The sequence below is a fragment of the Odocoileus virginianus genome, chromosome X (genome assembly GCF_023699985.2).
Source record: "Odocoileus virginianus isolate 20LAN1187 ecotype Illinois chromosome X, Ovbor_1.2, whole genome shotgun sequence".
Classification (NCBI taxonomy): Eukaryota; Metazoa; Chordata; class Mammalia; order Artiodactyla; family Cervidae; genus Odocoileus; species Odocoileus virginianus.
In genome coordinates this window covers 7,854,791-7,870,344 of record NC_069708.1, presented here as the reverse complement: position 1 = coordinate 7,870,344, position 15,554 = coordinate 7,854,791, and the positions used below count along the sequence as shown (strand labels likewise).

At 34.7% G+C, this 15,554-nt stretch overlaps 1 protein-coding gene across 7 annotated transcripts in view; it reads left to right on the top strand.

Annotated features, from left to right (window-relative positions):
* DMD (dystrophin) overlaps positions 1 to 15,554 on the top strand; it is a 2,261,655-nt gene that overhangs the window by 939,614 nt on the left and 1,306,487 nt on the right. For all 7 annotated transcript variants that reach the window (XM_070462101.1, XM_070462106.1, XM_070462102.1 and 4 more), the window contains one exon: positions 7,686 to 7,847. In XM_070462101.1, coding sequence (XP_070318202.1) covers positions 7,686 to 7,847 — 162 coding nt within the window. The remainder of the gene's footprint in view (positions 1 to 7,685; positions 7,848 to 15,554) is intronic.

The following is a 15,554-nucleotide window of genomic DNA, read 5'->3' as shown; positions in this document are numbered from 1 at the left end:
ATATAGTGCCAGGATATTGAATACAGTTACAGTAGGACCATGTTGTTTATATATTTTATATATAGTAGTTCGTGTCTGCTAATCGCAAACTCCTAATTTGTCCCTCCCCCACCCTCTTTCCCTTTTCATAACCATAAGTTTTCTATGTGAGTCTATTTCATAAATAGATTCATTTGTGTCATATTTTAGATTCCACATATAAGTGATATCTTAATATTTGTCTTTCTGACTTACTTTGGTCATCTCTAGGTCCATCCCTGTTGCTCCAAATATGACAGACTGAGAATGACTACTTGGCATTTGAACACATTACAACCTCTTCATAGATGTCAAAGAAAAACTAAAAGAAAAACTACACTACATAGATGACAAAGAAAAACTACATTAATTACCAGGCCTGTTGAAGTTGAAACTCCAGAAGACGGAACTTGATTAGGACCGTCTGTGCAGTGTGCTGCAGCTGCTAAATAATGTAGATTAGTGCCCTCTTGGGTCTCCACATTAATTCCCGGAGAGCCAGGAGTTTAGGATTTGGTTTTCGCATATCTCTTTAGTTAATCCCTATTGTTTTACACTGGCAAAGGTAGCAGCATTCAAGGTGGCAATTAATGCTTTCCCCCAAGCAGAAACGTCAAGGATTGCTTTCCTTTATTTGCATCAGAATTTGAGACATAGATTTTTCTTGTTTTGTTTTTAGTTTCTCTGCTACAGACATCACTCAGAGAAATGAGGTTTAGCTTTAACATTGGCTAAAATATTTCACTACTTAGGGAAAACAAAATGCTGAAAATAAAAATGTTTGGCATATCCAGCTCTCACTGATAAGAATAAAAGTAAAAAAATAAGTAAAATAAATACGTTTATCATTTACTGCCTGATGATCGTAAACCATGCTATAATTTTTTTTTTTTGTAAAATCAGCCATCTGACATCTATTCTTCTTTCTTTATTTACTAGAAATACTTATATTAATTTGTCTGAACTCAGAGTCTGATGTTTTCTTTGCAAATTGAACCAGAACAGGCCAGAATCTATAATTCTTGTGGAGATCCCTACTTCAAATTTCTGAGAAGCCAGATATCTTTCAGAATCCTAGCCCACCAAAAAGAATCCCTTTTTTGCCTCAGGGTCAATGAAAGGGTCAATTTTTCAATGTTAAGTCTGAATCTGTTGAGTAGTTTAAAAAGAACAATTGAGAGCTCCCTGGTGCCTGCCACATAGTAGGCAACCAAGGAATATTCATTACATCATTGGAAAGAAACAAAGGTTCATGAAAGATGCCAAGAATTCAAAGTACATCTTTTGCACACTCATGCTGCCTGTTCATAAGATCCCTTTTACTCTGATACCCAGCACGAGGTTTTCCTCATGAAAGCCTCCTTCACTCAGTGGATTTTCCACAATCATATACAGGCATCAAAATCCTGTTTCCCCACTTTTCCATCAAAAAAGCAAAATACTGACAGTTTCTCCCATTCCCACTCATAGGTCCCACAGATATTGGGAGAAAGTTATTTTTATGACCTTGAACTATCTAATGCTCTATTGTGAATTACCATTCTCAGGACTATTTATTTTAGCAATTTTTGTTTCTATATATATACACACACACATATATATATACACACACATGTACATATATATGTATATATAAATTTATGAAGTATGTAACCCAGAAGGGATTTGCAGCCAAAGTCGGATAGGGAATTTTGGACAAAAGCACTCTTCTGACATTCTTTAACTGAGTAATATAGATTTTATTTTCTTCGTTTGACTGAAAAGTATTGTTGCATTCTACTAGATTTTTTTCTAGTTTGGTTCCAGTCTCCCCGTAGTGAGAGAGTATATGTATAGTTTAATTCTTCAAAGTATTCTGTGCTTAATATTTGCTGCTGACTAGAAAGCTAAACTATAAGAGAAATAGATCTTTATGATCATTTCCTCAGGTCTCATTTTAATGGGAAAAACACCCACACTCCTAACTCATTTGCAACCATGAGTTTATCTATCATCTTGAATGAAATAAAATGTATTATATTTATAGTGAGCTTAACAATTATAGCAAAGACATGTACCTCCTTTAGTGAAATAAAGTCACTGGGATAATTTGTATAAATTTTCTCTGTTTTAAAGCGTGTGACTTAGACAGTAAAGAATCCACCTGCAATGCGGGAGACCTAGGTTCAATCCCTGGGTTGGGAAGATCCCCTGGAGGAGGGTATGGCAACCCACTCCAGTATTCTTGCCTGAAGAATCCTATGAGCAGAGGAACCTGGCAGGCTACAGTCCATGGGGCCGCAAAGAGTTGGACATGACTGAGCATAGCACATTCATATTTTAAATATATGTGCTTTGGTGCAAATTCACAATTTTTTGTTTCTCATGAAAAATATATTCTTCAGAATGAAAAATGCATTCTTCCACAGTTTCATAGGTATGCTGCACTCTGAAGTGAAGGTTGAGGGACAAGGGTTAATCTGTTATTTTGAAAAGGAATGTGAGGAACTATCAATTCACTGTGGAGACAACTTTGCATCGCCAACAGAAACCATTAACCTCTTAATTTTATATTGCACAGCACTTTGGGGGAAATAAGAATATTTTATTTTCATGTATGTTGATTTTATTTAGTTTTCTTTGAATTTTTTCTGAAAACCAAGTTAAACATGTTTTCACTATGTCTTTTCTTGGTAACCATTACTAGGATTCAATTTTGTACTTTTCTGTTTTTGTTGTTGATTGCCAGTCTTTTAATGGTTTTCTAACACCCCTCATATTTGCTGTTTTTGCCTAGCTATACGATTCTGCTTATGGCTGAGTGGATTAGCAAAAGACATGAAATAACATTTTAAAACAGCAGTTGAGCAGTATTCTGGAACAACAACAAAAATCTGGTTATGGGTTAGGATGTCCTCCCAGCTCCTTTCAGTGAAACAGCACAGGTTGAGTGCGCCGAGAATCCTTGAAAATTCACAGGCCTGGCTTCCTATTAGGGTTGGCCTAACAAAATGTTTAGAAATAGAAGACTGCCTATGCCATGACTAGTTCAAAGAATTCTGCAGGCTTGGATTGACATCAGGTCTTTTCACTCCCTGAGATAATCAAAAGATCTCTGTGAATCACTCTCTCTTATTGACTGCCAGGCAGGGAAAGAGACAAACCACCGGAGATCAAGCCTGCCATCATCTTGTAGGCCATTTCATTTCTTTCAACCAGTAGAATTTCATGAATAGAAAAAGTTATATTTCTAAAGATAAATTTGAGGCTAGATATGTGATTTAACATTATGCTATATTGTATCCTATTCAGTTATATTAGTATTCTACAGGTGTGCACAGGTGAGTAAGCTGGCTTTGCCCTTAGCCAGATAAAGGACTGGATTTACACAATGCCAGAGTAGGCAATTGCTACTTGCTCTGGTTGGAAAGTTTCTTCAGCCACCTGTCACAATAGAGAAGTTTTATCATTAGAGATTCATTTCTCAGGAGTAGCTCTGAGAAGGCTACAGACGTTCTCGTCCGTAATAGAGAGCTCCGATTATAGCCATGAGCACGGTTATCTGAATGATTATGTGAGGCAACTTTAGTTGAAATTTTGCCTGAAGAAAAAATAACTGTATTTGAGTTAGAATACAGGACAAGGTCTTGGTCACTGACTTTGGTCAAGTATTTTTCTTTTTTTTTTCCATTTATTTTTATTAGTTGGAGGCTAATTACATTACATCGTTGCAGTGGTTTTTGTCATACATTGAAATGAATTAGCCATGGATTTACATGTATTCCCCATCCCGGTCCCCCCTCCCACCTCTCTCTCCGCCCGATCCCTCTGGGTCTTCCCAGTGCACCAGGCCCGAGCACTTGTCTCATGCACCCAACCTGGGCTGGTGATCTGTTTCACCCTAAATAATATACATGTTTCGATGCTGCTCTCTTGAAACATCCCACCCTCGCCTCCTCCCAGAGTCCACAAGTCTGTTCTATACATCTGAGTCTCTTTTTCTGTTTTGCATATAGGGTTATCGTTACCATCTTTCTAAATTCCATATATATGTGTTAGTATACTGTAATGGTCTTTATCTTTCTGGCTTACTTCGCTCTGTATAATGGGCTCCAGTTTCATCCATCTCATTAGAACTGATTCAAATGAATTCTTTTTAATGGCTGAGTAATATTCCATGGTGTATATGTACCACAGCTTCCTCATCCATTCGTCTGCTGATGGGCATCTAGGTTGCTTCCATGTCCTGGCTATTATAAACAGTGCTGCGATGAACACTGGGGTGCACGTGTCTCTTTCAGATCTGGTTTCCTCGGTGTGTATGCCCAGAAGTGGTATTGCTGGGTCATATGGCAGTTCTATCTCCAGCTTTTTAAGAAATCTCCACACTGTTTTCCATAGTGGCTGTACTAATTTGCATTCCCACCAACAGTGTAAGAGGGTTCCCTTTTCTCCACACCCTCTCCAGCATTTATTGCTTGTAGACTTTTAGATAGCAGCCATCCTGACTGGCGTGTAATGGTACCTCATTGTGGTTTTGATTTGCATTTCTCTGATAATGAGTGATGTTGAGCATCTTTTCATGTGTTTGTTAGCCATCTGAATGTCTTCCTTGGAGAAATGTCTGTTGAGTTCTTTGGCCCATTTTTTGATTGGGTCATTTATTTTTCTGGAGTTGAGCTGGAGGAGTTGCTGTATTTTTAACAGAAATAGATTAAAGTTGCCCCAAATAATGCTCTATCCTATTCTGACACATTTAATAATAATAAAAGTAACAAAGATCTGTTCTCCAAAAGATTTATCTCCAAGTGTTGGTGAATTTTTTTTTTTTAATTTCTTCTGTGAATCCAATTTTTTGGTTTTAGACTACTTGAACTTTTCTCTGTTTTCTCCACAAATACCATTCATCCAGTCATAAAACTATTGGCCTATTTTCTCAGAACGAGTATTGAGTGATGGATAAAATGGCCATAATCTCTAACCTCATTAGAGCTTACAGTCTAAAGTAGAGGCAGCTAATGGGAAATTACAATGTGAGTTATATATGCTGAGACAGAAATAAAAGGGCAAGAGAGAACACAGGGTTTTAGGGTCAGCTACCTGGAGAGAGAAATGTCCACATTTTCAAGGTATACTCATCAAAGGATGAGTATAATTTACCCAGGAAAAGGAAGTTGGTCATGGGATTGTTCTAGGAAAATGGAACAGCATGTTTAAAGCCAAGTATAAAGTAAGGGATAGAGTGTATGCTGCGACATTAAAAACAACGTATCTCTATAGCTTCTGCAAGTAGTAGAAGATACCATGGGGACTATGAAAGAACTTTTGAGCTGTATTAAAAAGTACAACTTTTATCCTAAGGAAAATAAGGAATCACTGGATGATTGAAGGAGATAATTATTATGTTGCTTTACAAATAACATACTGTATCTGCTTTGCCAATGAGTAGTGGCATGGCAGGGTACCAGCCAAGAGTCCTGTAAGCATGTTTGAGGCAAGAAATGCTAATGACCTCAAGTAGAGTAATGGTGGTAAAATGAGGGAGAAAAGAATGGAGTCAAGAAATACTAGAAGTTAGAAGAAAGGATTGGTGACTGATGGGCTCATTAATTGCAAAATGGTGAAGGATATAATAGAAGAGGAAAGATCTAAAATAATGGCTAATAAAGGCCATGATGATAAAACACAGATAGGAAAAAAGAATACACAGAAAGAGGAAAAGCAAGTTGGGCAGGTCCGAGAGTGGGCCCATATTTAGTGGTGTTGTTGTTTTGATGGCTGTGGGACACCGAGGTGGAAATGTTAAGTAGGAGAACACATATACAAGTGTAGAGAACAAGCAGGGAATCTGCACTGGAGATGTAGAGTTACGAATTGTGAGCTTATGAGGTGTAATTGTATTTGAGGGTATGGGTAGAATGTTAAGGAAGAAAAGCCTCAGACAGAATCCTGAAGATTTATGGTATAGGTAGAAATACCCAGAAGAAGCACCATCAGCAGATGAATGGATAAGGAAGCTGTGGTACATATACACCATGGAATATTACTCAGCCATTAAAAAGAATTCATTTGAATCAGTTCTAATGAGATGGATGAAACTGGAGCCCATTATACAGAGTGAAGTAAGCCAGAAAGATAAACACCAATACAGTATACTAATACGTATATATGGAATTTAGAAAGATGGTAATGATAACCCTATATGCAAAACAGAAAAAGAGGCACAGATGTACAAAACAGACTTTTGGACTCTGTGGGAGAAGGCGAGGGTGGGATGTTTTGAGAGAACAGCATCGAAACATGTATATTATCTAGGGTGAAACAGATCACCAGCCCGAGTTGGATGCATGAGACAAGTGCTCGGGCCTGGTGCACTGGGAAGACCCAGAGGGAGCGGGTAGAGAGGGAGGTGGGAGGGGGGATCGGGATGGGGAATACATGTAAATCCATGGCTGATTCATGTCAATGTATGGCAAAAACTACTACAATATTGTAAAGTCATTAGTCTCCAACTAATAAAAATAAATGGGAAAAAAAAAAGAAATACCCAGAAGACCTTCCTTGCTCCTTTAGCATCACACATCTTTCAGCTCCTTTTCCTTTGGTCCAAATGCCTTTAGCTTTGTTCTTACTTGAGTAACGCTATATTCCAAGTTGGCTTCATTAAAGGACATTGATATCTGTAGTATCTTTTAAAGTTAAGAGCCAACATTTATATTCTTTATGTCATATGTAATATTCTGTATGTAATATAAAAAAGCAGGATTATTTTTAAAACCCTGATCATGGTCAATGGGAAGGATGGTTCTTTTGTATCAGATAATCATGCCTTCATATTGTATAATAAGGAAAAATTCTTGATTATGATGCATGATTTAAGGAATTCTCAGTAAGTTACCTGTCCCATTTCTTTTATAACTACTCTTTTAAAGGTGAACAAATCCTTGAAGGGAGACTCTGCAATCTGTTCCACACGCTATTTATACTTAAAAAGTGTTAAATTATCCTAATCATACTTATAGTAACAATCAAGATTAATTGCAGCTATATTAGGGTTACTTATTATTTGTTCTACTTCAGCAGTAACACAAATCCAATTGCACAAGCAATTTCCATAATCCAAATTGTGAAAAGAAGAGGAGGAAAAAAATACCACGCGTAGTTGGTTGAAATAGTATTCAAAATAAATCCATAACCAAATGTTTCTCTAAAATTCCCTTTTTGAAAAGGAGCTGATTCTGAACAGATTGTATATGTGTCTCACTGGTGGAAGTGGATTATCTATCTTGAATTGGATTGTGATGACGATGACCCTATTCTAAGTAAACCAAATCTCTTGAACTATATAATGAGATCAGGAGGAGCATTCGGCCTGAGAACGACAGATTGCAATGACGGAGATGACTTCACTAATGTTTTTCCAAGCCTCTTTCCTTGATGTACATAATACTGTGATTTTTGTCCTGCAGAGATTCCTGATGTAGTTTTGTGTGCTCTTTTTTTCTTATTCTTATTTTCATTTTTTTAAGTAGAGCTGAATGAGTGGCAGGAAGCTGCGGAATCTATCTTACAAAAAGGTGATGAGGGAGAATCTAGAATCTTCTTTTGCTTTGCAGCGGGAATGCAGAAAAACTATCACCAGTAAACATTGGACTGATTCTTTTTTTTTTTTTCCTTTCTTTCTTTAGGCTGTGAGGAGGCAAAAGTTGCTTGAACAGAGTATCCAGTCTGCCCAGGAGATTGAAAAATCCTTACAGTTAATTCAGGAGTCCCTCTCATCAATTGACAAGCAGTTGGCAGCTTATATCGCTGACAAAGTAGACGCCGCTCAGATGCCTCAGGAAGCCCAGGCAAGTAGAACCTGGGAAGCGCTTCTTTGGTTTTTATTATCTGACCAAGACAGTGGTGAATTTCTAACTTAAAATTTATTCATCTAGTTGCACAGAGTGTTATTTGATCGACTAATTTGACTGTTTGGAGATAAGGGGACAAAGAGCTCTAGATTAGTACTCTAAGATTTATTTTCGAATGTATGTAATGGAGGAACTAGAAATAGACAATTAAAAGACTGGAGCAGTATCACACTGAAGTCTGCTATTTATCACTATTTTTGATCTATACTTTAGCTGGAGGGAAACCATAGGAATGTAAATTATAAAGAAAATGTTTTTTCTCTTAAAAATGCAGCCCCAAATATTTTCTTATCAACTCACCTTCATTATCCTGGAATCAAAATTCTTATAACCTATATTCTACATTCAATGTGTTGTAAGTAGTTAATAACAAGGAATTAGAGATATAAATTTACATTTTATTACTAATATTCTCTATGCTCATACTCACATATGATATATTTAGCACTATTCAATCTGAATTATGAAATGTATTAAACTAACTTTTCTAGAATCAGAGTTAAAATAGTAACAAAAATAAATCTAAGTCAAATTTATACTGAGTAAATTTAGGCTATATTCATATTAATTTTCAACTTGGACAGTAATGCTGTATTTCTATTTTTAAATAACACTTGCTTGTTTGTAAAATATCATAAGTGTTATTTATATAAATGTTTTTAGAGTTTTCTGATAGTAAGGTAACATAGCTAATTTTCATATCATATGTATATATTAGGAACCCAATACACAGGGATAACTCAGACTGATACATTATAATGTGAGGAGCATTGGAAGATTATCTGTCCACCCCCAAGGCCCTCTCCCCACTAACTGGTGGAGATACATGAATGTTTTCACTTTAAAATAAATTTGGATTTATAAAATACTAGATTTATAAATTGTGGTTATGATGCCATTACAGTGCATTAAATCACAGTTAAATGGATGTTCAAAGCATCAGTGAACATAATAGCATGGGTTAGTTTACCATATTGTATAAGTTTGATGGAGAAACTCTTTGAGTACATGGGATAGAATACAAGTAGTTTGGATGGGCTGAAAAAGTCTAGAGTGGTGGGATTCCTCGTTGACTGCTGTAACAAGAGGTGAAGAAAGTGAAGTTGGGGAAATTTTTGATGATAAAATCCTCATGATAGTTTTCCACTAGGGCTGTATGTAACCTCCCTGGTATATACACTTCTTCAAACTTACCTAGTTTTGTCAAGTTCTCCAGCATTATCTATTTTGAAGACCCTTTTAATTTGAGCCACATACAAACTTTTTTAGGCAAGCTTTAGAAAAATGCATGATAGGAATGGGAAATTTTTACTGAATTGAGAAGAACTACATGATTATAAACTAAAGGCAGAGTAGAACTGCTTATTTTGTTTAATTTAGTGACATGAATTTGGAAGAATGTTTGATTAAAGATGCCTCATACCTTTTTGAATGTAATTAAGGAAAAATACTGTTCAGTATAAATATTAAAATCAGTTATACTATAAAATAAATGTAGTTCCTTTTTCAAGCTGGTAGAATGAAACTATGAGTAGCAAATTGGAAATTGGCAAAAGTTCTTAGTGTCTGAGGTAAAAATTGGGAACTTTCAGAAAAAAAATATTATTTACTTGAAAAGGTTGTTGACCCTGAATGTTTGTTTATTTACTTATGAATACGTGATTCCATAAACATGAATATAACATGCCAGTTTAATAACATAAAGATTTTTGTTTTACTTCCTCAAAAACTATGATAAAAGATTATTAATAACAGTTCAATGTTGATAACAGCACACAGATTAGGAAATTTCAAATCTACTTGAAAAAAGAGATTTTGCAATACTAACAAGTTCAAATCTATTTCCCTACATTTCTGTTTGCACCTGTATTTTCAAGATGATCTTAACTTTGAATTCCCCAAATGGTAATATATTATAAAATGTATGACACCCAAAAGCTATGGAAACACTCTTTTCCAAAATTCTTTCTTTCTTTATTTGCCACACCATGCCACATATGGGATCTTAGTTCCCTGGCTAGGGATCGAACCCATGCCTCCTGCATTGCAAGTGTGGAATCTTAACCCCTGGACTGCCAGGGAAGTCCCTCCAAGCCTTATTTTAAGATGACATCAAAGTGAATTGTTTTCCAGAACAGAGTTAGCAACTATTCAGCTTTACTTCAGGGATTGCCTTTCCTGAAGCTCAATTTGAATCTCCCCTGGAAGAAACAAGTGGAGAATAAAGGGATTGTCTGTGAAGTGAGAACTTAAGCACACTGTGTCAGACAAAGAACTTCCTAAGAATACCACCAAAATGACATTTTTTCTAAGCTTATATAATGAGGCTAAAGTTAAGGCTTTGTATAAATGAAAATTCATACCCAATGTGTTTCTATAAATTGGCATAAAATTTCATTGCTAATTAAAAGATTAATGGGGTTAGCTTTCCCTTTTCAGAAACTGAGTACTTGTTTTAACACATCACTGAAAAGCAGGACAAAATGAATGGCATTGCCATATTTGGTCATCATAGATCTGTGCTCAGATTTCCTGTCACATATTGGCCACATAGATTTGTGGATGTTTGCCTCCACCGTGTGGTGCATTGGTAGTTTTACTACTAAATTTAAATCTGTTAAAAAGTCTTCCTTTTTCAGCCTTTTAAGAGTGTTGGAGATTCTCAGGTATTTAAAAAAAAAATCAGGAATAAGGGAATGGGTGCAATGTGTATAATATTTTGACAGGAATACTTTTATATAAAAGGAAATGTAGATCAAGTCACTTTCTTGAGCATAAAGGAGCTTCCCACTGCCTCTGCATATTCATTGACCAGTTATCTTTCATGATGAGCAAACTGGGCCTTCTGATTCTAAACCAGATTAAAAATATTTCACTTTTTTATTTAGTGCCATGAGCTTCAGGAGTAAAGTTTAGCCTGTTAGAAAGTAAAACCACATCCTGCTAGGGCAAACATTGACTGGAGTATTTTATTTCAAAAAAATAATTCTTAAGAAAACCACATTCTTAAATCAGATGACCACAGCATCAAAATGCCAGCCTCTTTAAAGAGAGGCTTTTATTCAAGTATAAAATTAAGATGACATATTATTGATTCAAATAGTATGTCAAATGAGGAAGCTCTTCTTGATACAGAAATTGATTATCTGAATACATAAATCAAAATTTGAAGATATATTTCAAAAATAGTATGATTAAAATATAAAAACCCCATGAGTGTTTCTTTGAAACAGCTATACAGAATATAATCATCAAATTGGATTACTGCAGAGAAGCACATGGCATAAATAGAGTTGTTTGCTCCTTAATTTTGCTGAAGAACATGGTAAAACACAGAGATTTAGTTTTATCACCTAAGGTCTGCAAGCAGAAATCCAAGTCCTTAGCTTTGCATGGCAGGCCAATCAAGTCAGAATCTCTAGGTGGACTCAGTCATCAGAATTCTGGGAAACCACCCCCCTGCCACCCCAAGTTATTCTAATAGGTATCTAAGGTTGAGAACTTAGGAAATAGCTGACTAGTCCCAGTCTTCCCCCCACCCCACATCACGTTTCTCAGCACTGTTTGAGTCAAGATTTCACTGGGAGGAAGATGGGGTGGAAATCAGACACTGGTGACTTCTATCTTGCTTGTTTCTTTAATCTTATGAGAAATAAGTGAAGGCAGACAATATAGCTGAGAACTCCTGCATGAATGAATGAACTTAGACAAATAGATTTTTCCTTATTGATGTTTTAAGAGGAAGAGGAACTTAGCTTAGTCATCTTTTTTTTTTCTAATTCCACATATGTTAATGTGCCAGTTAGCTTGGATATTATCTCTAAATCATTGTAGGAGCTGTGATAACTATGCCTAAATAGCCAAGTAAATGTTGTGTACTTATTAAGATTACACAGGTACTTTAATCTATATTTTTCCCTCTTACAGTAATCTCATAGTTTGAGTCTCCAATATGTAAGAACAATCTAACATGAGTACCTGTTGAAATGCTCCACATCATTATGTGTTGAAGATACATGTTTTATAGAGGAGAATGTGACCCCTTTACTTAGATTACCACAAGAAGCATTGGGGTTGTTTAGCAGTGACTGTGATTGCTAAATTGTTCAGTATTTTTGTCCTGCAGATTCCTGATTGCATCTTCTGCAGCCTCAAATCTCACATAGTAGATTTATGTTCATGAGTATAGAGGCAAAATAGAACAATTTAGGAAAAACATAAATGACTACCGAAGGAGAGGACCTCATAGGCAGCATAGAAAAGTGCTCCTATATTTCGCTCATCAAGCTAGGATTTTTGGGTAGTCCAGTTCTCTACAGAGCAGATATCTTCTTTCCATCTCTTTTTCCATCCCAGTTAAAATATGGTTAAAACTTAGTATCAATAAATAGAAAAGAGGGATCTTCTTTTCACTAAAGAAAGCTGTTAATTATAGATGATTGCATTAGCTGCACATCAAAATAATTCATAATTGAGGTCTTCCTGTGTTTATTGAAGCTAAATCTTCTCACTCACTTAAAATATATTTGACTCTGTTTAAATGAAAGCATTCCAAAATTCTCAGTCATTGCTTAAAAAATAAAGACCTAAATGCTAAGCTTATGATTTCATTATGGAATAAAAAAGATTTTTATAGTGTAAATAGGCGCATTTGATTGCCAGATAACTCAAAACAGTCTAACTTTACAGACTGCTTCACTGATTTATGAACTAGACAGCATAAACCCGTATTGGGAAATTCATCCAGGAATAATGTAATAATGAAATGATTTAATCACAGAACAATAAAATGGAGCGTGATTACAGATATTTGGGCTCTGATATTAAACTCCACATAACTGTAACACACATTTTCCTTTCTTTTTACCCAGCAATATAGATATAATGATAAACAATGCAATGGGTTTTGAATCTGTTCTGACACAGAAATGCTGCCTATGTATATTACTATATAGAACTGATTACTCCCCAATATAAAATGGCTATTATTGTTATTTTGATATGTTTAATATTGTGGGAAATAATGGCAAGCAAGAGTTGCAGAAGATGTGAAAAATTACATTTTTTTCCATGTCCCACATTTTAAATGTACAAACTGTCCAAGATCCTATAGTACATTCTATTTCTTTAATTTTGTGAGTATGTGTTGTATGTGGCCATTTCACCATCTTGAGGATACCGTATCAAAATTACTGTTTGTTTAAAAATTACTCACCTAACTATTAAATTTCTCCATTTGTAGTCTTAATATGACATCTAATATTTTTATTTCTGAAATATTTTCTTTGGAGTCATTTTCTTTATCTGACATGAGAAAAGCTTGAACAATTATCTGACATAAAATTTCCTTTATTCAAGTAAATAGTTACAGCTTAATTTTGCTCGCCATTCTCTGCCATTAATTTGATATATGAGAATGGCCTGATGAGGTAAATCATGATAAAAAGCCCTGTTCTCTGCTCAGTTAGTTGTAAAGTGCTATATTGGAAATGTCATTAATATTTGATTTTTAGTTTTAAAATTTGCCCTTCACCATATTTAATGGAAAAATGGCTATTTTCATTTCCATTGTTGTTTCTTGCTTTCAATATATAGTGCTAATTGTGACATAATTTCTGTATTATCAAATGTCTTATTTTGGTAATGGTATGATTATTTAATTTGCTTTATGTTATTTCACTTTTTTTTATGAAAAACGTCTAGCGATCCTGAGCAGTATTAAGTTGAGAGTTCCTTTTAGAGAATACATGGGGGTTCCAAATCAGCATCATGCATTGGTTACTTCCTTTCATTTTATTTCTTTTGGAAATTACTGATTTAATATGAAGCTAAGAGGAGAGTTTCACATGATCAGTATTTTATTCAAACACTTACCATCCATACCCTGGTAGATATGTATTTTAAGTAAACATGGAACTGAGATAGTACAGTCTTTAGACCTTTAGCAGATCTTAGAAATCTGGTAGCTAACTTTGGAAATCATTATCCTTTGGATGAAATTATCGCTTCCCAATATTTTCTTCTATATTACAAAAGTTTTTTAACTGTTATTTTTATCATTGTCTGATCTTTTTTAAAAGTAATTTGTAAATGGGAGATTGTCCATTTTGCATAGAAGTTTCCATAATAGTTATTTAAACAAATCACTTGTCTATTTTACAATAAGCCTGCCCTAAAGTGGTAAAGCATTTTTAAATTATACAGTTTCAGAATAATAATCAGGTGATGTTAAATAAAGAAGGTGGTGAAAGATATCCTAAGTACAAACTAAAACTTGAGTATCAGTTGAAGGTAAGAATTGTGGAATTAATTTTTAAAGGTGCTAGCTAAATATAAGTATGGTACATGATTACAACCTTCCCAAAGTAGATCAATTAGAGATATATATCCATTTTTATCTTATAATTTTAATAATGAATTAAATTGTCATCTCTAAATAAACTTGTTAAGTGCATGAGAGTATATTTAGTACATGAGTATATGTTTATACTAAGTACATGAGTAGGATTTCTCAAATTTACTTGTGTGATATATTTTGCCAAAAACATCAAAAGAATATTTTGAACAAAGAATTATATTCCTCTTGGATATTAACATATATTCATATGAAAATATTCTGAGAAGTTCTGTAGTATTGTTATCCTTAGTTTATAAAATATATTTAGTCACTGTGCTATCATGCATAATACTTAATTGATGAAGAAATTTTTATCTCTAATCCTATTGGAATAACACTACAGATATGAGAATTTTTCTAGGAATTCTGCCTATAAATTATCATAAAATCACAGTTTTACATGACATTCAGCCATCATTTTTTTTTTCAGTTTTAATGGTTTTAGTAGTGGTGACCTTTCTAAGAGTACAGAAATTCATCCACTGAATAGTCTATGTTGATATAAATATAAACTTGATATAAATATGAACATTTCAAAGTACATGTAATTCTTTGCATTGAAACTTGAAAATTTGCAGATTTCTCTTTCACAAGTTACATGGTCCTTCACATCCCCTTTTAACAGGTAAAAGTTAAGTTTTTGGTCATTTGTTTATAAGTCATTTTTGACCTCATTGTTTTTAAACCTTGAAAGCATTATGATTGTTTGGAAAAATGTGAAATTTATCATCAGAAGGCCTATGTTTAAGTGATCACTAAAACTATTTTGGCTTTTTTTTTTTTTTTTTTGTAATGCCATGCTACTGGAGGCAGCTTTGAGGGGGAAGTCTTTAAGGGAAAAAAAAACCTTATAAAAGAAAATTAAATTTTGTTAGAGAATAATTTTATTTTTTTTTTGGCAAGTGACCATCCGAGTTGTGGATGTGACTGGTGATAGAAGCAAGGTCCAATGCTGTAAAGAGCAATATTGCATAGGAACCTGGAATGTTAGGTCCGTGAATCAAGGCAAATTGGAAGCAGTCAAACAGGAGATGGCAAGAGTGAATGTCTACATTCTAGGAGTCAGCGAACTAAGATGGACTGGAATGGGTGAATTTAACTCAGATGACCGTTATATCTACTACTGTGGGCAGGAATCCCTTAGAAGAAATGGAGTAGCCATCATGGTCAACAAAAGAGTCTGAAATGCAGTACTTGGATGCAGTCTCCAAAATGACAGAATGATCTCTATTCGTTTCTGAGGTAAA